The sequence below is a fragment of the Crinia signifera genome, chromosome 2 (assembly GCF_055691185.1).
Source record: "Crinia signifera chromosome 2, ASM5569118v1, whole genome shotgun sequence".
In the NCBI taxonomy this organism is placed as follows: domain Eukaryota; kingdom Metazoa; phylum Chordata; class Amphibia; order Anura; family Myobatrachidae; genus Crinia; species Crinia signifera.
In genome coordinates, this window is record NC_139218.1 from 393,138,929 (window position 1) to 393,164,181 (window position 25,253).

Genomic DNA, 25,253 nt, shown 5'->3' on the forward strand with positions numbered 1-25,253 from the left:
TGCTATACATTTCTCTATTGAGCATGCTTTATTGTATCTGTTTTTAAATATATCTGTATGAATTTATATATCTTTATTTATATTCTTTTTATATAAAATTTGTTACATTACTATTGAGTGTCTCCGGTTGTCCTTTTGTTCAGCAAAAAGCTCATAGGCTCAGCAGCGCAGGTGTAATCAATTTCTTGTCCTATTAACCCTTAGTGAGATTTAGCACTCTCACTTACACCTTGCAGCAGCCATCCTTATATACGGTTTTGATTATATCATCTTTTTTGGTTAAGCCCTTTTGCTTATCTAAAACAGCGCCAGGATCTGTGAACTTGAGGGGCTCTTCTTGGGTCCTCTTACGCTCACAAAAATCCCAACAATACAGTGCGTACAATCTAAACAATATGCACGGAAATATCATTCACAATATCGGTATTGTGTATATAGCTAATGATATTCGTCTAGTGTGTACGCATCTTAAGTAAACTGCGCCTACCTGTCTTCGTTCGGGACGGGTATGTGGTGGTCACAGTCTGTATGTTGTATGTATAGCAGCCACTAACACTGGTTTTAACCATAAATGATTGGATTTGGTTCTGGACCACCGACCCGTGGCACTCTATTAGGGAACCACTGCTGGAGTGAGTTGTGTCTCTGATATCCTGCATCTGAATACAATTACGGCAGAGAGCATTCCTTTGTTATGGCTCAGGATTATTCTTACTGCTTCTCATTTTAGCACCCTGCACCTTTCAAAAGTCATGTAGTTCCCCTATCCTGCTCGGGGTGTCACTTTTTAGCTTTTGTAGCACATTCAGGTCTATAACACAGCTTTGAAATACAGACCCAAGTGTGCTAGAAGCACAACAGTGGAGAGCGACACCCCAGACGGGAAAAGAGGAACTGCATGAGTTTTTTAAAAGGTGCAGGGTGCAGGAATGTACACTACTTACACAGTATACTTGGATTATTATTTAAATGTCGCAATCATTTATTGGATGTCCTCGAAACGTGATGGGGGTGGGGCTGGCAGACGTTTATTATTGATTAATGTTACCATCTCCTCCAGGCTGTACTTAGATTGGGAGACTGATATTGTGTATGCTCAAATTACTGCTTATTAGTTCTGTTCTGTTCCTCGAGTAAAACTATATATTCTCTGTTCTTCCCTAAATTGTGTTCAAACAGTTCTGCCCCATACACACTAAGCGAGGGCTCCGAGCGATATTGTTTACAATATGGTGAGCGCTTCATAATAGCACCCTCCCTTGTCCAGCACGTTCAGACGAGGGAGGTTCCGGTTAGTGTATGCACTTGCCGATGCCGGGTCCCCAATGCTACTGATATTGCTGTCGGAGGGTATTGGCTAGTGTGTATGGGGCTTTACAGTAATAATGCAGGTTTGTATTTGCTCACTGGACAGTATATACAATAATTGCAGTGTGTAATGATCTATGGTTGTATATAAGGTATAATTATGTACATTTATCTCTTGTTAAATATAAGATGTATTAACAAGAGATAAATGCAAGGGTGATAATGAGAAATAAACGTCCAGCCAATCACCTGCTAACTGCCATGTTACAGGCTGTGTTTGAAAAAAGTCAGTAAGGAGCTGATTGGCTGGACGTTTATCTCTCTTTATCACCCTTGCATTTATCTCTTGTTAAGGCTTAATACATCTGCCCCAGTGTTCAATATCATCAATATCAGTTTTTTTAAAGCGGCAATCATTTACACTGCAAAACCAGTGTAACTGATCACCGCTTTAAAAGAAAACTGGAGATCTCTCACTTTCTGAATCTCTCATCCTATGACCCGTGATGTCAAGGATGGACTGCAGAGCTACCAGGCTACCATTAATGTGTTTCGCTCCGCATGAAGCCTTTTCAAATACATTTTGTGTAATTATAACTATGTACCACCCCCTCCTCTCCCCTCCCTTCTCGGCTGCCTCTTGCTCACCATTGGTAACCTTTCCCTTCTTGAGTCCATTCCATGCGCTGGAACTCTGAAGCTTTCAGACCGTTTTGAATCCTCAGTTTTAACTTCTTTACCAGTTTTTGGCGTAGGACCAGTTATCGCTGCAATCTATGTAAGGTTCATCCATGGCTCCTTTTTGAATTACCTGGGTGCTTCCATCCACTCATTAAAATGAGTCACACCTCAATAGCTATTATCTATCTGTATACAGTGGAAGCGGTTATAAATCTTTCTGGATTTAATCTCACATCCCGCATTACATTACATTACAACACTTTTTTCTTTATTTTTTATGTGTTTTATTAAAGAACTGCATCAAAGTATACAGAAAAAGAAACAATTTTGAGAAATTAATACATCGGGTATATATCATAACAGAAACATAGTAATAAACAAAAGTTCAAATCGAGAATCGTGTGGTTGTTTATGAGCGTACATGTACATTTCATTCTTATATAAAATAACAAATCAGAAAGCATGTTCAAAAGCAATAAGAAGACAAGGAGAACCTACGAGGGAAAAATATGAAATCAAAATGGAGGCGTATACAACTGAAGAGCCACTAGGTCATACCAGGACATTAATTGTACAGCTTTCCTGAGAGAGTTTCTAATAGGGAGGGATAGGGATTTAACATATGGGAGCCATATTTCAAAGAATCTCTGGGATGCAGTCAAAATCCTGATGGTCAAAATACCGACAACCATTGACCGACGATCAAAATCCCGACAAGGTCAAAATACCGACATGGTCAAAATACCTGTAGACAGTAGGAGAAAAAGTCAACATGACTTTCGGTCGTCAGTTTGCGAGGTCAACATGTTTTTTTTCACTGTTTTTGGACCCGACAGGCGGCATTTCATGCCCTACCATCCACTAGGGCGTGGTGGGAGAATAAAATAATGTGCCGAGCGCAGCAAGGTACCGTGCCCGAAGCATCGTGAGCAATGCGAGGGGCTGCGGTTGACTTCCAACTGTGTCCTTGTTGACTGTGTCGACATTCGGGTCCAAAAACAGTGAAAAAACCCATGTTGACCTGTCGACCGAAAGTCATGTTGACTTTTTCTCCTGTCTACATTCTATGACAGTATTTTGACCTTGTCGGGATTTTAAATGTCGGTATTTTGACCATGTCGGTATTTTGACCTTGTCGGTATTTTGACCTTGTCCGGATTTTAAATGTCGGTATTTTGACCTTGTCCGGAGTTTGACCGTCGGTCAATGGTTGTCGGGATTTTGACCGTCAGGATTTCATACTGAATCCGAATCTCTTTGCCCTGGACTCCTTATTAAGAGACATTTCTAGCCAGTCCATGCGAGACCCTCTGCAAAAATAATGTTATAGAAAGAGTGTTGGAGGAGATCCACTGAGAGAGGATCGTTTTATGTGCCGCGGTGGACAATTTTGATAAAAAATATTCTCTGCCCTGAGGACAGGTGAGAGGTGTTAAGGGCAGGATAAATATCCCAAAGGGCCCATTCGGGTATGGGAGTGAATGAAATGCCATATTGGGTCCGTACATAATTAACCATTGAGAGCCAGAATGCATTGACTTCCGGGCAACTCCACATACAGTGTAGTAAGTCGGCATCTGGTGATGTGCATTTGAAACAGTGGGAGTTAGATGCTGCACCTATAACCATCCTGAGTTTTGGTGTATAATAGGCTCAATGTAATAGTTTGTATTGCATCTCCAAATAGGAGGCTGAAGCTAAATTTGTTTAACCGAGTAAAAGCGGAGATGAGGGTGGGTAAGGTGACACCAGAAAGATCTACAGACCATTTCGCCATGCCAGCGGTCAAGTTTTAGCTGACGTTTGAGATATACAATAGGGAGGTCTTACATGGTATACTATGAGAATGTCTAATCATGACATCTAATCCAGCAGTAATATCTGCCACGGGGACCTGCTTAGAATTGCTAGAGACGTAACTCTTCAGTTGAAAATATACAAACATGGATATCGATACACCAGTATATTTATCGCAAAGCTGTTGATGTGATAAAACAGTTGTACAATCCTCCAACATGAAGTGGTATATTAAACGCAATCCTGCCTCATCCCATTGTTTGGGTAATCTTAAATTTTGTAGTGTTGGTGTACAGGACACCGTATTGTAAAACAATGACTAAAACACAGTGCTATATGCAGAAAGTCCCAATTTAGAACGAGAACAACGCCAAGCCTGACAGGTCGGGTTGGCAATAGGGTATCAAACACCTGGAGGATAATTTGATGGCTTCATATGTAACAAACGAGATAAAGGTAGGGCAGGACAAAATGCTTGTTCAATAGCTATATTCACGTACTTGTCAGTCAAGTGTATCCAGTCAAGTGCACACCTAAAGTTGACTGCCAACATGTAACTTTTAATACATGGCAAATTAATGCCTCCTAAAGATGCGCTCTGAGACAGTTTAAACAACGAAATCCTACGCTTTTGCCACAGTACAACACGTTTAATGGCTCAGCTCAGAGGATTAAATAAAATTGACCAAGGCACTGCACTAATTAAGTCCCCTGTGGTCAAGTTTGGATATTCTTAAAACCAGGACTGTTGGGGTGGTGTGAGGTCCGTGTTTGGGAACCTCTACTGTAGTGTAATTATGTCCCTTGGTTAACTTTTGTACTTGTTTCCTATCTGGGCGCCCAGGTTTTCTACGTACGGCACCGTAATGAAATCGGATCGCATCGCATCGGATTCGGTACTCGATGATGTACGATGGCATACGATGCTATCCGATTTCATTTTAAATCGGATCGCATCGCATGCGGTGACGCGATCAACCAGATTTTTACATTTGAATCAATGTTAAATGGTCCCTGAGACCCGATTTTACATTGATTTCAATGTAATAACCCCGCAAACCCACGATTTGTATAGGAAACCCCCCCTGATGGTTTAAAATGCGCCTCCATTGTTAACGCCACCCCAGTATTGATGTCAACCCGAAGCGTGGCGAGCGCAGCGGTACGCGTCCTCTGACTTTTTCATACCCCCACTATCCACGTCGGCGTGGAGTTGAGAATAGAAAGTGTGGCGAGCGCAGCGAGCCCCGCGAGGGGACGTGGATACCTGTGAAGCCCGCGAGGGGACACGGATACCTGTGAAGTATCCACGTCCCCACGCGGGGCTCGCCACGCTTCGGGCTCGGTGGCTCGCTGCGCTCGCCACACTTTCTATTCTCAACTCCACGCCGACGTGGATAGTGGGGGTATGAAAAAGTCGGAGGACGCGTACCGCCGCCCCTCGCGGTGCTCGCTGCGCTCGCCACGCTTCGGGTTGACGTCAATACTGTGTTTCTGTGCAGATGTGACAAGGGGAGGGCTTTGAAGGGTAAATAAATACAGTAGTGTTACAGATGGGCCAACCATAAAAGCGGGAACGAAATCGGATCGCATCGCATCGTTCAATATCGTGTATGTGCATTTGTGGTATCCGATGCGATGCGATCCGATTTTTATACGGAGAATAGCATGGTGCGCCATTAACATAGCGGGCGCCCAGATAGGAAACAAGTACCTAACTTTTTTTTTTTTTATCAATAATATCATTAATTTTCTCATAAATAACATTTTCTGTATTGGACACATTTGTCAGATGATTACAGCTTTCGCCCCATATATTGTTTGCAGTGTAACACATAATCCTGATGAAGGTGCCGTAAAATAATCTAGCACCATCCGGTGCTGTACAAGTTTAGTTTTTACTGCTTTAAGCTCATGACCAATTTATTAGGCCTACAGTATCTGCAAATACGTTCAGAAATCTGTGACAACTGTTTACATTTATCATAAGTTCCAATTACTGACTTCGGCTCCTGGAGTCTGTTTGTGGCCAAGTTGTTGGTGCCACTGTTGATTTAAGAGTTTCTAGTGGTGTAGGAATCTCACATCCCGCATTACATTACAACACTTTTTTTCTTTGTTTTTTTTTATTATTTTATTAAAGAACTGCATCAAAGTATACAGAAAAAGAAACCATTTTGAGAAATGAATGCATTGGGTATATATCATAACAGAAATATAGTAATAAACAAAAGTTCAAATCGAAAATCGTGTGGTTGTTTATGAGCGTACATGTACATTACATTCTTATATAAAATAAATCAGAAAGCATAGAGTTTTTAATAGGGAGGGATAGGTATTTAACCTATGGGAGCCATATTGCAAAGAATCTCTTTGCCCTGGACCTTTTATTAAGTGACATTTCTAGCCAGTCCATGTGAAAGAGGCACGAGACCCTCTGCAAAAATTATGTTATAGAAAGAGTATTGGAGGAGATCCACTGAGAGAGGATTGTTTTATGTGCCGCGGTGGACAATTTTGATAAAAAAATATTCTCTGCCCTGAGGACAGATGAGAGGTGTTAAGGGCAGTATAAATGTCCCAAAGGGCCCATTCGGGTGTGGGAGTGAATGAAATGCCATATTGGGTCCGTATATAATTAACCATTGTGAGCCAGAATGCATTGACTTCTGGGCAACTCCACATACAGTGTAGTAAGTCGGCATCTGGTGATGTGCATTTGAAACAGTGGGAGTTAGATGCTGCACCTATAACCATCCTGAGTTTTGGTGTATAATAGGCTTGATGTAATAGTTTGTATTGCATCTCCAAATAGGAGGCTGAAGCTAAAGTTCTGGGAAGTGTTTTGTTGGTGTTTTCTACACCGGTAATCACTGTTACAGATTCCTCCTCCCTCTTGTGTTAAAATGGACTCAGTATGAAATCAAGTAATTGCCCTGCAAAGGAGATTTAAATGAGATGCCCGGTGTGTCTCGATACTTAAATTGATGAAAGTTTATTCCGGGAGTGCCCCACATCTGGTTCTTCCCCTGCGGCATGTTGTTTCTGCTGCGTCATTTCCCCCAGGCTCGTTCAGTGTTATTTTTGGCTTCCACAGGAAGTGCTATGTGCATATTTTAACCTTGCCATATCCTGTGATCCTGATATGTTGTTACGGTGCATAATTTCCGGAATCTCAGTTGCTTGGTAACCTGTTAATGTGGTACTAATGCAGAGGAATATTCCACATGATGATAAATCTAGTTTACTGGAATTGTGTCTGAAATGGAGGGTCTCCAAAGTAAAACAAGCATAGATAATGTGGATCAAGTGGATATAACCACAAAAAAATATAATCAATTATACAATAATAAAAATGTAGCGGGTAAGAATGCTATAGTGTACAAAATATACAAATGATAATCTTTATACAAGCTTGTAAAAAACACTTGATTTCAAAGTCTATGTTCAATTCCCATGGGCTTTAGGTTGATGAACTCGTAATTGCTCTTCAGTTTTTATTCCTTGATAATCGTGATGAAGGATTTCTTTTTCTGTTATTCACAATAGTTTTGAATCCTAAAAATCTCACTACGTAGGCAATGTAATGAGTCTCAAGACCCTTTTTTATATTTGTGATTTGTTCACTGAGGTGCATTTTAAATGGTCTACATCAGGAATGGGGATCCTTGGTCTAGACGTACATACTAAATAAAAGACGTGACAAGTACATTCAATTACATACACTATATTTTTAGTGTTGTAAGTAATGAAGTCCTTCAGGATTTATTTTTTCCCATATATTTCTATTTCCTCAGTTTTTTGTTGCTGTCAATTTTTAAATATATCTACATCCTCTACAATTGATACACCTATGAAACCCTTTGCTTAAGATGGTTCTGTTTGGTTTCCTCATTGGCATAGAGCTCCTAAATCAATTCGGATATTTTGAACATCTCTCACAGAGATGTTGGCAATTGTTATAGAGCTCCTAAATCAATTCGGATATTTTGAACATCTCACAGAGATGTTGGCACTCAAAGGGTTAAGTAACCCTCCTCATAAAAAATGGTGATGTCTAGGAAATCAACAGAAGTTTTATTGGTGTTGAAGGTGAATTTGATTTTCCAAAAATTGTTATTTAGATGTACACAAAATTGTTGGAGTTTTTATTTACTACCATTAAAAAAAAATAAGACATCATCGATGTACCTTGTCCAGGATCCATATTCGTGCCAAATAGGTTATTACCCCAAATGTGGTCCAATTCCCATCGGCCCATAAAGATGTTAGCAAAGCTTGGAGCAAATCTGGTGCTCATGGCTGTACCCACTTACTGGATATATCCCCCCTCTAATAAAATGTAATTATTTGTTAGAATAACATTTACTCCTTCTACTAGGAATTCCTGGAGTCCTTTGTGTAATTCACTTTTTTTTTCTAGGATTTTTTTTACAGCCAATATTCCAACTTTGTGGTCAGTGACTGTATATAGGGCCTGATTCAGACCTGAACGCATGTCTGTAAATTAGCGGGCAGGGCGATTGATATACTGCGCATGCATATGGCCAGTAGTTCCCATGCGTCAGGCAGTAAACGCCTGCTAATTTTTTGAATGCTGGCCTTTCAGAAGGTGATTGACAGAAAGCCGGCAGGCAAAAAAACGGGCATGCCCAGGCATTTTGAGGAAGGGTGTGTGATGAGTCAAAACCTGTAGGGAACAAATCTCTATGATGTTGAATAGAGCCTGATGTTGGAGTTGTACATTTGTATAAGTATGTTTAGTTTATTACGCATGATGACGCGACCCATCCGCTGATGTACAGAGGGTTTATCGCAGTACTTTTGTCCCCAACAGGTCCGCACGCCTCCTCACACTATCCTGAGATGACGCATCAGTGCTCGGAGTGTCAGCAGTATTTCCCCAATCATTCAGCCCTTGTCTCCCATCAGCAAATGCATAGCGCCAGTAATCTATATAGGTGCTCAACTAGCGCAGTGTGTGTCAGCCCCACATTGGCTCTTACCGCCCACCAGCAACTGCATACTGGGGACAAACTTTTTCACTGTTCATACTGTGGGAAATCCTTTCATATGAGGTCCCGTCTCCTGTCACATAAGAGGACTCACACCGGGGAGAAGCCATTTTCATGCTTGGAGTGCGGGAGATGTTTTACTAGAAAGTTTGGCCTTACCACGCACCAGCGGATTCACTCTGGCGAGAAGCCGTTTAAGTGCTCGGATTGTGGAAAGCTTTTTGCCCAAAGTTCCAACCTTGTCAAGCATCAGAGAACTCACGCCAGGGAGAGGCAGTTGGAGTGCACCAGGTGTGGCAAGCATTTTGTCCACAGATCTAAGCTTGACAAACATTTGCGCACTCACACTTGGTAGCGGATGTTCATATGTTATCGTTAGCGGCCGATGCTTTTCCCAGTGCTTAGATTTTGTTCTGCACTTGACAGTTAAACCGGCAGGATATCTCTGTGATGTAGCAGAATATGCATTGGGTTACATCATGTGGCTGGTGTGCACAGACAACGTGGACTTGCATTGCTTCTTTGCCCACCAAATGCTACATGCCAACTATTTTGTATTAGAAATGAGATGTGATAACGGGAATGGTCCCAGATACAAGTCGATCTAAGAATGTGCTGTTTGGAAGTGATCACCAAAGGAGCTTGGTGTTCATTAATTTATTATATTTTAAATATGAGCCCAAAATATGAGAATTGTGTCGATTTCTCAATATTTATAAACCTGACTGTATTTTCTATATAAACATAAATTAGGCCATTGGACCCAGCGTACTCTGGGTCACTTCAGGCTTCGCCTCCCACTTTACTCTGCCTGCCCTCCACTTTGTCAGACATGTGATGCATTGTGCTGCCTGTCTCCTCCCCTTGCCCCACATCGACAGAGTGATGCGGATGGTGCTCAGCACAAAGAGCATATGCCTTGTGGGTGGAGTCCATCTGCATACACCCATCATATATATGTTCTACCGCCTGCTGTAATGTATGTAGAGATCCTCCAGGCTCCTTCTTTGCTGATGGGAAATGTGGCTCATCCCCAGTGGCATGAGAGTAGTGAGGAGCGTGTACTTTTGGCACGGGTCAGTTGGAGGGGCACAGTCTGAGGCAGCTTTAGATTTAGGGAGACTGTATTTACAATCAATAAACATTTGACTGGTAGAGCAGCAATGTCCATCAGAGAAGAGTCGTGGGAGGAGTTCAGTTTATGAGCGCTCATAGGTCCCCCTATTTTATTTTATTATAGCCGCTGATCACCGAAGACAGGGCATGCGCTGTCGTCATGTGACATCAGACGCCCGCCCCGAGCAGGGAACGCCACCCCTGCGTTCCTAGGGAATGACCAGCGTTTTCATGGGGACTCCAATAAAACTCTGGGTGTTGCCCTGCCTCAGGACACTTGTAGGGGTGCCTTGGGTTGGTGGACCAGGATCAATTCATATTATTTATGAAAAATGTAACAGGCAAAACCAGCGCTGGTGGCTGCCAATCATAATATATGTGGACAAATAGGAGCAATCTTTCCCCTCACCACATAATTGTGAAATATAAACACAATTTACTTAATTTAACTGTTTTTTTTCTGAATTTCTCAATAAATATTATTAATAATAATAATAATAATAATAATAAATAATTTGGCTTAGGGGTGCCTTGAAAACATTTTGATGTTCTAGGGCAGGGGTGAGGAACCTCCGGCGCAGGGGCCGCATGCCCCTGTAGCCAGTCTGAGTGGCCTGTCCGGCGGCTTTGCCGGGAGTCAAGTACAGGGTAATTATCACAAGAGGTCGGTAGATCTTGCAAGATTCCTCTTACTCAACAGCAGCCGGAGACTGTGAGTCCTATTCAGCGGCAGCCGGCGGAGCGTGGGACGGCTCAGCAGGAAAATATGTAGGAGAAATTTTTACATATGGCCCACAAAGGATTTTTTTCCCATACAAACGGCCCTTGGCACAAAAAAGGTTCCCCACCCCTACTCTAGGGCGCCGTGGTTCAAAAAAGTTTGGGAATCGCTGGTATAAATATCCTTCAACATAGAAGCTTGTTGTGAACATTCTACAAATGTTATTGTGTTCAAATATATAAATTATAGTAAAATTATTCACATACATATACTGTGTCTTGATTGTCTAAAAAGTAGAGTATAAAATAATATTTATTTGGTAATATAACAGAAATCTATATGGCACCCTACCCCACATTCAAAAGCTAGGGATTCAAACCCTAGCTTTCAGTCATACTGGGCAATGTACATAGTATTGGTCTGCTGGAGTTATCTGTTGAAACAGTACAGAAGTAAACTTTCAACAAATGAACCCAATGATCAGGGTTTTTAAGAACAACTACTTATTAAATGGGTTCTATGATGTTAGTATTGCTCCAGTAATATGAGCACATAGTGGCGGATGGATATACAGTACAGTACAAGCTCTGGCAAATGGCCAGGGACAACTGTATTGTCACTGTATTCTGTACACACAGATCAATGGCCAGACGGAGAGACTCCATTAAAAAGATCCAATAAATCAGTAAATAAAAATATTGCATACAGACACAAACAAAATCGATATAGTCATTCAGCCCTGTTGGAAACCGAGGGATGATACTATTCTACATGAAAGGTGTGATGTGCTGCTGTTGTCTGACTTGGCATAGAACTGTTCAGAGCCCTATAGGCAGCAAAAAGTTTTGCGCAAACATGGTTTTCAAGGAATGTGTGGAACTGAAGGCCACATATGCACTACATGTATATATCATACTTGCCTACTTTTGTCTTCATCTCTCCGGTAGAAGCCCAGAGAGGCAACACGTCAGGGGGGTGGGGACAAGGCTGACATCACTTGGCCCCGCCACATGACATAAAACGACGTGATTCGTGGGCCGCAGAAAGGGGCAGGGCTTATATCTGCCTATATATAAATGGGCATAACTGGGAGCAAACCTGGTGCCCATGGCCGTACCCAGCACCTGAAACTAGAAGTAACCCTAAAACATGTATTAATTATGTAATGGAATATGGGTGATTTGCAGTTAAAATTAATTAGCCAAAATCCTTTGAAATCTCCATATCTGAGACTGCTCAAGTATAAGAATACCCCAGTACCCTCTTTTGGGGTTATTTCTATCATACATATAGTATTGTATTCAAGTCTTATCACCCTCTATTGTAATCAGCACCTCCATGATCTTGGTGATTATAACCAAGTATAAACTTGTATGCCCACTATAGGGTATTTTTATGGTTGAGTAGTATCGGTAATACTATGATTGTTCAATTATTGTACTCTGGGGTTCTAGTGCATTTGTATTCAGTTCAAAATGTAGTGCCCTATAAAAGGATTACTTAATTTTGTCTTTGTAGTATGGTTTTTGAAACTAGGGTCCCTATTCAGGTTGGCTTGATGAGCTGCAAACATCGCAGCTCACCGAGTGCCAGAGATGCCGCCCATCCAAACGCCTACACTCCCCCCCCCCCCCCCAGTCACTGCCGATTCTCCTTGGTAACATGTGAGGACGTGTAATGAAAACACATCCCCTCGCATGCCTCCACTTCAGGAGATATAATTTGATGGTCGACGACCTGCCTACGCAAATAGAAGTCAGAGGAAACAAACTTATATTTCTATTTGTCTGTGCCAGCAGGCATCGGCCCACCTGCGTACCCATGGCGGCACCCATAAAATGTTGGAGATGTCCATAAAACCTGTGTCCGAGCCCTTTTCTGCCCGCCGGCCGCCTCGGCACGCCCCAATGCTTGCGTACAGCTCAGCAACTATGCAAGTCACTGAAGCCATTTGGAAAGGGGGGGCTGTAGATGTGCATAATAGACCATGTGCAGTCTCCAAAGCTAGGGATGGGGCCGAAATCACACCCTAGGTGACTTTTCTGAGGTTTCTTTGTAAGAAGGCTCCTCCTTTGCACCATCTGTTGGACAGCTAATAGCAATGTTCCTTGGTTATAAATGCAAATTATGACACTGATAAAAATCTGAAGTCCGAATTGTACAGTTGTACAAATCCATATCATCATCTTATCACAAGGTGAAGTGATCCATCACTGTACAGAGGGTTTATCTCAGTACTTTTGTCCCCAACAGGTCCGCGCGCCTCCTCACACTATCCTGAGATGACGCATCAGTGCTCGGAGTGTCAGCAATGTTTCCCTAATCATTCAGCCCTCGTCACCCATCAGCAAACGCATAGCGCCAGTAATCTGTATAGGTGCTCGGTCTGTGGAGTGTCCTTCAGCTCTGACATCGATCTCACCGCCCACCAGCAATGTCACGCCGAGGGAAAACAGTTTCACTGCTCTTACTGTGGGAAATCCTTTCATCAGAAGTCCCGTCTTCTGTACCATCAGAGGACTCACACCGGGGAGCGGCCATTTTCATGCCCAGAGTGCGGAAAATGTTTTACCAGAAGGTCTGCCCTTACTACACACCAACGGATTCACTCTGGCGAGAAGCCGTTTAAGTGCTCGGAGTGCGGCAAATGTTTTGTACGGCGGTCCGGCCTTGTCAAGCATCAGCACACACACAGCAGGCAGAGGCCTTTCGTGTGTTCCTAGTGCGGCCGCTGCTTTTCCCAGAGCTCAGAGCTTGTACGTCATCAGAGAATTCACACTGAGGGGAAATCTATTCTAGGTGAATAAACTTTGGAATGCATCACAGGACTGGCTTATGTATCACAAACAACTTGGTCTTGCAGTATTTGTCCACCAAATGCATTTTGAGGGGATTATGCCCAGTTGCAGATTCATCTAAGACCATTGAGGAAGGAATCACTGTAGGCGCTAATTATTCCATATTTTGTTTTTAATAATCAGAAATTACTTATGACAGTGAGAGAATATCAGCACTGTCGTATTCCATTAAATTTTTTTGTGTGTCATCAATCCATTGGTTGAAGTGCATCGAGACTGGTGGTTTTCCAAATGGCAGGTTGAAAATGCACTTGTTGCAAGTATAGGATAGTCCCAATCTCCAATTTTTTTAAAGCAGTAGATAAATTAAGCCTTTTCCCTAAGAGGAAGTAGGCAGCTCCCCTTCTTTCCTTTTAATCTCATTCAATTATTTCTGTCCACCTATTGAAAAACTTGTTTTTTTTTCATGTGGGTGCAAAGTCAACGCACTGATATTCTGCACTTGCCCGCCAACCTAACCACCCACCCGCTCCAACCCAACCACCACCCACCTTCTACCAAACACTGGCATCGGTTTGTTGGAGAACCTCTACTGGAGCGTCCATCTTGCCTCTCAAATCCATGGCCTACAAGTCAATAGACTTGTACAACTGTGTAATAGTAGCATAGTAACGTTACGGGACATTTGTAAACAAGCTTTAATATTCTGTGAAACATTACATCTAATTCTTTCTGTCGTGAATGCACTTTGTTAAAAGTTATTATGATGAAAGTGTGTCCGCTGAAAGTAAACAGTGGCAGCCATTTTGTGTGCTGAAGTAATGCGTGACTATGCAGCCTATCAGTACACTAGAACCCAGTGACATTACCAGGACAAGACGACCTTTCTGTAGGCCGAATGAAAACACAAAGTTGTAGCTTATCAGCTCACTAGTAAGGATCACTCGTTGCTAGAAAATGGATATTCTTTAATATTGATTCAGTCCATACTACTCAATGAGAAGTTTGCTGGTGCTGTTGTATTGGGTTAGTTACCTCCATACCCGGAACACCACACTTTTATTTATTATTATTTATTTCTGATAAAATCCATTCTCAAGGTTATTGTTGGATTTCAGTATTGGGGGGTGGTCCGGGATCATCGCTACTTACCTAGACCAAGCCACCATCAACAGTGTCCTTCCTGCTCCTCTCTCATCCTGGCTGTTGAACCCGTGTATTCCTTCTTTTTTGGTATCTACATCGTCACGTTATGTTTGTTTTTATGTCTTATTTGTATTTTTGTGGCACATCTACTAAATGATACTGTTTTCTATAGTAATGCACAACTAGTGTGCTTTGTCATTATTACTTTATTTTAAGATACATCCTTTTATTGGGACACTGAAGAGAGTCCTCTTAAAGTCTATTTCATCCATGTGGTGCAGGACATGCATATCGTCAAGCTTTGTGTACTGCAATGCCCTCTACCTGGGTCTCCCAGCAAAAGGATTGTGCAGCTTGTGACTGGCATAAAATGCAGCTGCCAGGCTATCCAGCAACCAGAATTTTTCAGATCAGACCCTTTTTCAGATCAGACCCTGTGTGCGGCGAAACGCATCTCCAGAGGATTTTTGTATGCAGGGACTCATCTCCGCCAGCTTGTCATCACGCCCGAAATCCAGCGGCCTCTTTCAGCGGCTGCCACGTGTACACGCCGGGAACGGCATAAGCAAGAGCCGGCATCAGCTTCTACACTCAGTGAGGCCCCTCATGGCAGCTGACAGCCTAAACGCCGGGCATGGAGTGAAGACACCCAGGCAGAGAGTGCTATCTGGAGTCACAGCGGAGAGCGTCCCCTTACAATGTCACAAGATCTACCCTGCCAGGCTGTGCGAGCAGCTACCACATGCCTGGAGATTCAGCAGCTATTGAGGACGCTCTTGGCAACCACTATTGGCTCTCTTGACCTATATATTTGGAGGTAATCTATCCACCACCCTTTTAGCAACTCAAGTGGTAGCCTCCTGTGACCACACACTTATTACTGGATGTGTATTTAGCTCCGGGAAGATATCCTTATACATGAGGACTAGTGCCTCCCTTTAGGCCAGGGATGGGGAACCTTTGGCTCTTTAGCTGTTGAACTACACATCCCAGCATGCTTTGCTACAGTTTTAGCATTGCCAAATAGCAAAGCTAGCAGTATGTGTAGTTCCGCAACAGCTGAAGGGCCAAAGGTTCCCCATCCCTGCTTTAGGCAGATCAAGGATCTGAGGTCTCTATACATGAAGTGCTAAAGCATTATGAGCAAGCTTGCATTTATAATAATAATAACTTTCTCCAATTGGACTCAAGGTGCTTAACAGATAGAATGAATGTAATACAGTACAGAAACAATAAAGTACAGAAAAGCTTTTCATAAACAATACTTAAGGGAATGAAGCGAATGCTTGAGTAAACACTCTTGAGTCTGTTTTTGAAGCATTCTAGAGTGGGGGCCTCTTGAACTGTGCAGGGAAGTGAGTTCCATAGAGTCAGAGCTGAATGGCTAAAAGCTCGACCCCCAGGAGAAATACAGGAGATCCTAGGTACTGCTAAAAGTCCTTCATCTATATATTGCAGTAATTGGGTGGGACAATATGGAATCAGAAGCTGCGTCAGGTACCTTGGACATTGGTCATGTCGGGCTTTGAAACTCAGTAAATTGATCTTAAAGATGATTCACGATTTTATTGGCAGCCAGTGGAGGGAGAAGAGAATCAGAGTTATGTGGCTAGAACAGGTTGTTGGGTATCAGCTTGGCAGCTGTGTTTTGTACCAGCTGTAATCGGTGCAGTTCTTTTGCTGGGAGACCCAGGTAGAGGGAATTGCAGTAATCCAAACGAGATGATACAAATGCATGTATGACTTTTGGCGGATCTCCAGAGGGGATTAAGTGTTTGATTCTGGCTATGTTCCTCAGATGGAAGAATTAGGATCTGATTGTGTCTGATATCTGATGTTTAAGTGTCAATCCACCATCCAGCACCACACCAACATTCCGCACGTGATCACAGTTTTGTAATTCTATACCCCCGTGTCAGTCCAGTTGGGGGGCTATGCTGCAGTCTTGTCCTTTGTTGTTGAGGTTCTATCACAAGGACCTCTGTTTATCAGGATTCAGCCTCAGCCAACTGGCACTCATATAACTTTTTTTTTTTGTATGACCCCGGGGAGATACTTACGTTTCTGACATTTTTGTGTCTTTGATATTTTCTTCGCTTATTGTATTTATTTATCCATTTTTTATTTAGTGTTTATGTGTTTAGTTCGGTTGTGTCAATAAATTTCCATTATTGGTCTTTGTTGTGTAATTAAGGGCCCCACATTCTATGTACTTTTGCCACCCTCTTTCCCCTAACACACCCACACCACCAGCCTGCCACCGGCTACCCCCTAACACACCCACATCACCAACCTGCCACCTTCTACCCAGTAACACCCACACCACCAGCCTGCCACCTTCTACCCAGTAGCACCCATATCACCAGCCTGCCACCCTCTACCCCCTAACACACCCATACCACCATCCTGCCACCCTCTACCGCCTAACACACCCATACCAACATCCTACCACCCTCTAACACACCCACACCACCATCCTGCCACCCTCCACCCCCTAACACACCCACACCACCAGCCTGCCACCCTCTACCCCCTAACACACCCATACCACCAGCCTGTCACCCTCTACCCCCTAACACACCCATACCACCAGCCTGCCACCCTCTACCCCTAACACACCCACATCACCAACCTGCCACCCTCTACCCCTAACACACCCACACCACCATCCTGCCATCCTCTACCCACTATCACACCCACACCACCAGCCTTCCACCGGCTACCCCCTAACACACCATCACCACCTGCTCAGACAGAAGGTGATGTAATATAGAGCAGGAAGTGATGTCAGAGGGGTTCCCTGGATGGGTTACTTGTAAACTACATATTGAAATACTTCTATACGTCCTGTTTTATAATACACCCTAAATTAGGCTCCAGTGTCACATGGGAATGACAGGGTTAATATAAACTATTTTTACATGTGATATTGTATAAACCTGAGGTGTGTAAATGTCTGAGGTGTATATGAATACGTATGCATAGTGTATCACACATGACGCCACCCATCCGCTGATGTACAGAGGGTTTATCTCAGTACTTTTGTCCCCAACAGGTCCGCACGCCTCCTCACACTATCCTGAGATGACGCATCAGTGCTCGGAGTGTCAGCAATGTTTCCCTAATCATTCAGCCCTCGTCACCCATCAGCAAACACATAGCGCCAGTAATCTGTATATATGCTCCGTCTGCGGAGTGTGCGTCAGCTCCGACATCGCTCTTACCGCCCACCAGCGATGTCACACCGAGGACAGATTGTATTCCTGTTCTTACTGTGGGAAATCCTATCATCAGAGGTCACATCTCCTGACACACAAGTGGTCTCACACCGGGGAGAAGCCATTTTCATGCCAGGAGTGCGGGAAATGTTTTACCAGAAAGTTTGGCCTTACCACACACCAGCGGATACATTCTGTGGATAAGCCATTCGAGTGCACAAAATGCAAAAAAACTTTTGTCAGCATAGATATCTTTGTGCAGCATCAGCGCACTCACACCAGGGAGAGGCTGTTCCCGTGCCCTGAATGCGGGAAATGTTTTACAGCCAGAAAAAATCTTGTCCAGCATCAGCGGATTCACACTGGCGAGAAGCCGTTTAAGTGCTTGGAATGCGGCAAATGTTTTGTCCATAGATCCAACCTTGTGACGCATCGGCGCACTCACACCGGGGAGAGACCGTATGTGTGTTCTCAGTGCGGGCGCGCCTTTTCTGACAGCTCACATCTTCGTCGACATGAGAAGATTCACAATAACACCGTGTAGATACAATAGAAACATCACCTGAAGGCCCAACCTACTACCTAGTTTTCGAGGATCTGAAATTGGTTATGGGAAAGAAAGACATTATAACTGCCTCTATTCCATGTGTTACTTTTATGGGTACTTGTGTATTATCAGGGCGCCCGGCTACGCTACGTTTTCAATGTAGGCTAAGCTACGTTGTCACTGTAGCCGGCGCCGTGATTATACAGGAGGCAGCAGGGTGGTGTGGTTTATACTTAACCTCCTCCGGCCCGGGCAGTCGCATTCAGTCCCCCTGCTCTGGCACTCGCAGCGGACACTGTACATAATTCAGCGTAGTGCCACTGGTGGCGCATCACATGGTTTCCCTGCTCCCCCAGCGGCACTACACTAATTGCGTGCAGCGTCTGTGGCGAGTGCCAGAGCAAGTAGTAAACTACTTACGTAGTTTACGTAGCCAGCATAGTTGGTATTCTCAATACAGCACTACGTAATGGGCGCCCTGATAATACACAAGTACCCTTTTACGTGTTTATTTGAATTATGTTCAGGATTGCAATTTTTGCGGGGACGGGTTTCCGAAAAAAACAAAGGATCCTGGACTGAAAGGTGCCGGCTGCCGCAGTTCAATCCAGTCAATCCTGACTGCTAATTGATTACGTGAAGGTGGATCTCCGTTACTTCTTTCACATCGCAAATGCCGGGTCATATTTGGGATTTGGACAAGGGTCCTTCCTGGAAGTGACCCGGCATTTGTGAGGTTTTTCTTCCCACAGCGACCCAGCAAAAACCCGGGTTGCTGATGTCATAAGGAGGGGCGGGGACGAGCAGCAGCGCGTCATTGGGATATGAGGCGGAGGCAGTTCTTGGAGCGGACGCTGTAAAAAAATTATAGCCATGGAGGTATTCCTTTCCAATCCAGCCTTGTACACATAAATAGGAATTAACAGGAAACATTTTGATATATGGCTCCCTAACGTTGTTTTATTTAATCAACATTGGTCAAAGAGGCCTTACATAAATGTTTCCAATCTACAGAAAACAAGGAAACTCTTAATGCAAGTACTCCACTTTATTTCTTTATGGGCAAAGTGTCCTACACCTCGTTATTATTAATCAGAACAAAACACAGCATAGTTTATGTATTATCATCTATATATGTCTAGTGTATGTGAGTCTCTGAAAAACTGCCATCTGCTGGCAGAGTGTGAAACTACATGCAAAAACACAAAGGGTAGCAGACTAGCTTTCGGAGCTTTTGCTTGGAGCGGGCTTACTAGTATCTTGTATTTTGCTGTACAACTTTATATGTTATACAGATGTCATTGCATGTCTCAAGTTTTGTTATTGTGTTCCAGACTTAATATACTGTACACAGTGCATAGTGTGGGATTTTAAACCTGTCAATAAAGTTTTTGAAAGAAAAAAAAAAGAAGAAACTTTAAATCCTCTTCAGTCACAACGCCTTTATTTCCTGACTGGCCACATCAGGCTGGTATTTCTGACTCTAGCCTGAGAGGGAGCGTGTGGCAGCCTGAGAGGGAGCGTGTGGCAGCCTGAGAGGGAGCGTGGGGCAGCCTGAGAGGGAGCGTGGGGCAGCCTGAGAGGGAGCGTGGGGCAGCCTGAGAGGGAGCGTGCGGCAGCCTGAGAGGGAGCGTGCGGCAGCCTGAGAGGGAGCGTGCGGCTGCCTGAGAGGGAGCGTGCAGCAGCCTGAGAGGGAGCGTGCGGCAGCCTGAGAGGGAGCGTGTAGCAGCTTGACCATCTGATGTGCACGCAAAGCTCTCTGGTGCCTTAGCTTTGCATGTTCCCTGTCCGGGAGCAGAGCGGGCAGCTTACATCCGGTGATGTCAGGCACCCGCACCCGGCTGCCGCGTCACTGTCTAACTTCCATGGGAACGCTCAGAGGTTTCATGGGAACACCCATGAAAAAATGGGCATTCCCATGGTCGCAGCCCATCGCCGCTGCCCCACACCCCATGCCCACACTGGTGCGAAAGGGACAGCGAACTAGCATTACAGATGACGATCCGGATTTAATACTTCTTATAGCCCTGAATTGCCGGGTTGGTCGACCCAGGTTATAAGCTGTGGAGCTTGCATACGGCATCTTGCCCTGGGCCCTCATCACCAACCCAGCAATATCCTGGGTCCGAGGTGCGATGTGAAAGGGGCATGTGTCTCTCTCATGGATATATCTTGAAGGTCGTCACATTCTGTGACTGAAACGTTGACATTGTGTGGTGACATTGTGTGGTGACATTGTGTGGTGACTTGTGAGGGACAAATGTTGTTGGTTTGCTATACTGAGAAGACCTGGTGAGTGCACCTCATTTCCTATACAATAATAAGTTTCATCAGAGGGTGGGGAGTAATGTACTGAGAATGCAGGGTTAGGCTGCAGGACGGGGGGGGGGGGGGTTAGGTTAGGTCTAGTTAGGCTGTGGGGGGTAACGTTTAGGCAGCTTGAAGGTCGGGTCAGGGGGAGGATAAGTATACTTATCTGACCCCTATCGGGACTCTGGGATGCCGGCGTTGGTATTCTGATCACCAGCATCCGTATGTATCCCATCGCTGCTTTCCTCTTTATTGTAAGATATAACACAAACCGGCAGATAGGGCAGTATCATTTTAAAACTATATAGCGTTACTTAAAATGTACCCTTATTGTCATATAGAGGGGAGGAGACAGATTCAGTAACATTCTAGTAGTGTAAAAAGCCAAAGATAACTACTTTTATGATGATGTAGTGAATATATAATGTCGTGATGCTGATGTACAGAGGGTTTATCTCAGTACTTTTGTCCCCAACAGGTCCGCACGCCTCCTCACACTATCCTGAGATGACGCATCAGTGCTCGGAGTGTCAGCGATGTTTCCCTAATCATTCAGCCCTCGTCACCCATCAGCAAACGCATAGCGCCAGTAATCTGTATCGGTGCTCGGTCTGCGGGGTGCGATTCCGCTCCAGACAGTCTCTTACGGCCCACCAGCGATGTCACACTGAAGACCGAATGTTTCACAGTGGGAAATCCTTTCATCAGCGGTCCCGTCTTCTGTCCCATAAGAGGACTCACACCGGGGAGCGGCCATATTCATGCCAGGAGTGCGGGAGATCCTTTTCCAGAATTTCTGTTCTTACTACGCACCAGCGGATCCACTCCGGGGAGAAACCCTTTAGTTGCGCAGAATGCGGGAAGTGTTTTGCGCAGAGATGCAACATGGTGACCCATCGGCGCATCCACACCGGGGAGAGGCCGTATGTGTGTTCCCAGTGCGGCCGCTGCTTTTCTGATCGCTCCAATCTTCGGCAGCATAAGAAGGTTCACACCGATGCCGGGGAATAATCCTGGTGTGTGAAGGGGGTGGCGGAGGCGGGCAGGAGGTGTGTAGAACACTCACCCCGGTTGCTGGTCCTCCGTGCAAGCCAGGGATCCACATGGGCGGCGGGCGCAAATGACGGGACAGCCGGCGGATGAAGATGACGCAGCTCTCTGGTGCCCTCGCTGCCGCCGGAGAGCTGCGTCATCTTCATCCGCCGCCTGTGTGGATCCCCGGCCGGACAGCACACCGAGGACCGGCAACCCGGATAAGTATCCCCTACCCCATTCACACCGGCCAGGTCCCCAGGTTAAACCCGGGACCAACCCTGCTCCATAGCAGGATTGATATCCCGGCAATTTTCGCTGGGATTTTGGCCAGGGAACCTTTCACACCTGCGCTAGTCTCGGGTTGTTCCTGGGCCCAACCCGGGAAATGATGCTGGTGTGAATAGGGTATTAGATGGGAGTTCTATATCAGATATAATGTTGCTATGGGTAACCAATCAGATTCTATTATCTTCTAGGAGGTGCTAAATAAATAAGTAGATTCTGATTGGTTGCTCTTCGCAACATCCCATGTGAAATAGAAACTCCCGTCTTAGTATATTTCCCCCTATGAGTCATCAGAATCCTTCCATGTATCTTCCATGACTGAATATACAGCATATAGACTGCTGAGGTTTGTACGGTCCCTTGTGCTGGACATGGCGGTCTTGGGTCATCTCTAGATCCTCTTCCCATATCATCTGCCATTCTATCATATGTGGGTGTTTGCTTTGGGGAATCCTCTAGGAATACAGTAAGATCATTAAACCTTTGAGTGCCAAGTGAATTGACAACATAGGTGTGAAAATTGCCAAGGAAACCTTTGTATTCATCGCAACGACCTGTAACGTTCACCTTCTATAGGAAATACAGGGGGAGATGTAATAGGGTGGGATGTTTTTTTTAGACAGTTAAAATATCGCAAATGTCAGAAATGATGATTTCTGCCGATTTTTAGTAACGGTAATGAGTGATATTTTTGGAACATGAATGTGCAAATTTTTGTTCTAATGCCCGGCTGTGGCATGACACCGCTGGCTGTTGGAGCCCGGTGCTGGTTCCAAAATACGGGGGGCCCCACAATCTTTTTGTCTCCCGTATTTTTGGAACCAGGACTGGTCCAAGAACCCGGTGCTGGTTTGTTAAATACAGGGAATCCCCCTCTATTTTTGTCTCCGGTATTTAGAGAACCGGGTCCGGCTCAATTAGACTTTAGAATTAGAATTTTAACTTTTACACACCTTTTTTTTTTTTATGGATGTTGGGCGACCGCTTTTGGTTAATAGGGCCATAGGTCAACATGCTTTATGTTGACAGGGTCAAAAGGTCAACACAAGCAATAGGTGGCATGAGTTTTTAAAAATTGTTGGGGGTGTCTGTCAACATAGGTCGACATGAAGACCGTATAAGTGTACCGCTTTGTTCGCATGGTTCGGGCACGGTGCCTTGCTGCGCTGGGTACGTTGTTATATTCGCCCCCTTTGCCCACTGGGATGGTAAAGTATGAACAATTTTTTGGGAAAAAAAATCATGAAAAAGTGATGTTGCCCTTCTGCTGGGGCATCTCCCGGGCGACTATTTGTGTTTTATAGGGCTGTAACAACTATTATTGATCCTCTCAGCTGTGGCCAAATACGTCGTCTTCCACAATGGCCTCATCCCACTGATTCTCGCCATGATCCTGGTTCTCCGGACTCGGTGCTGCATCTTTGTGTCACATATATATTGCTATATTACATGTTTATCGCCTTTGTACTTTGATACTTTGCCTCTACTGACTTCAATTAAAGTATTTTGGGAAGAAAATGTTCATTGGAGCTGCTGCTGGTCCTGGTCCTTCCTCACTGGTGGTATTCTCACTGTCACTATCTCCTGCATGTTGTCACTGCACATCTTCTCATATTCACAATGCATAACGTCAGTAGCAGTAAGGGGGTGCAGTCGGCATCCAGATGGGCACAATACCAAACATTACAATACCAGAAATCCTGAAGGGTGAAAATGCCAACAACTTGTATTGGCAAGTACATGGGTTAGGCTGCGGGAGGGAGAGGGTTAGGCTGCGGGGGCAGGGGGGTTAGGGTGTGTGTGAGGGGAGGGTTAGTGTTAGGCTGTGGGTCAGGGGGGGTTTGGTTTAAGTGGGACTGGTGTGTACATGGTGTGGGGTGATGGGCTGTGAGTGGGGACAATAGGTGTGGGGTGACAGATTGTGAGCGTGGAGGTAGCGGGTACAGGGTGACAGGATGAGTGGGAAAAATAGGGGTGGGGTGACAGGGACAGGAAGATCTGGGTAGAGGGAGAGGAGGGATTTTTTTTAAATAAAAAAAAAACAGATGGAAATTATTCCGATTAGAAATCAGTATGCTTAGGTAAAACACATGTGACTGGCCCGCTCCGCCTGCGTGCGACTGGCCCGCTCCGCCTGCGTGCGACTGGCCCGCTCCGCCTGCGTGCGACTGGCCCGCTCCACCTGCGTGCGACTGGAGTCACTGGTCTGCTGTGCCTGTGCGAACCTGGCCTGCTCTGCTTGCATGTAACTGGCCTGCTCCTCCTGCGTGTAACTGGTCTACTGTGCCTGCGTGTAACTGGCCTGCTGTGCCTGCGTGTAACTGGCCTGCTCCTCCTGCGTGTAACTGGTCTGCTGTGCCTGTGCGAACCTGGCCTGCTCTGCTTGCATGTAACTGGCCTGCTCCTCCTGCGTGTAACTGGTCTACTGTGCCTGCGTGTAACTGGCCTGCTGTGCCTGCGTGTAACTGGCCTGCTCCTCCTGCGTGTAACTGGTCTGCTGTGCCTGTGCGAACCTGGCCTGCTCTGCTTGCATGTAACTGGCCTGCTCCTCCTGCGTGTAACTGGTCTACTGTGCCTGCGTGTAACTGGCCTGCTGTGCCTGCGTGTAACTGGCCTGCTCCTCCTGCGTGTAACTGGCCTGCTCCGCCTGCGTGTAACTGGTCTGCTGTGCCTGTGCGAACCTGGCCTGCTCTCCTTGCATGTAACTGGCCTGCTCCTCCTGCGTGTAACTGGTCTACTGTGCCTGCGTGTAACTGGCCTGCTGTGCCTGCGTGTAACTGGCCTGCTCCACCTGCGTGTAACTGGCCTGCTCCACCTGCGTGTAACTGGTCTGCTCCCATAACTCCACCCCCTTGCCATCACTGCAGCATTCTGCCCTTTGTCTCTCTCGATTCCTGGACCCTGTATTTCCAACTTCCTGATTTCTGTTCCCTGTCCCCATGTCTCCCCAACCTACTGCCCCATGTAATTACAGCCTGCTGCGTGCACCCCAAGCCTTCTGCCACATGTCCCTGTAACTTCAATCTTCTGCCCCATGTCTCTCTAGCCGCTTGTTCTCCTGCCCTCTGTAATTTCAGTGTCTTTTTCCTATGTCTCTCCAACCTTACTGACAGCTGCACTGGCGGGGCAACTGTGGCATCCTGGGCAATAGCCCTGCTAGCCCACCCCTTGAACCGCCACTAGATTGAAAGTATCTGTGAAATGAATGATACCGTGCAGCCCTTAGGGTCCACAACGTGTATCAGGTTGCCTATTCCTGATCTGTAAATTAAGGTA

At 45.1% G+C, this 25,253-nt stretch overlaps 1 protein-coding gene across 9 annotated transcripts in view; it reads left to right on the plus strand.

Moving 5' to 3' along the window:
• LOC146058249 (uncharacterized) overlaps positions 1–23,727 on the plus strand; it is a 105,791-nt gene extending 82,064 nt beyond the window's left edge. Inside the window, exons 13-14 of one of the 9 annotated variants that reach the window (XR_014469841.1) lie at positions 12,892–13,437; positions 17,638–17,771. Coding sequence is in view for 7 of the 9 variants with exons in the window: in XM_083170454.1 (XP_083026580.1) it covers positions 17,638–18,344 (707 nt within the window). In the remaining 2 variants the exon portion in view is untranslated. The other 8 variants (XR_014469840.1, XM_083170454.1, XM_083170453.1 and 5 more) reach the window with 8 other exon arrangements.
• Positions 23,728–25,253: the final 1,526 nt, after the last annotated feature.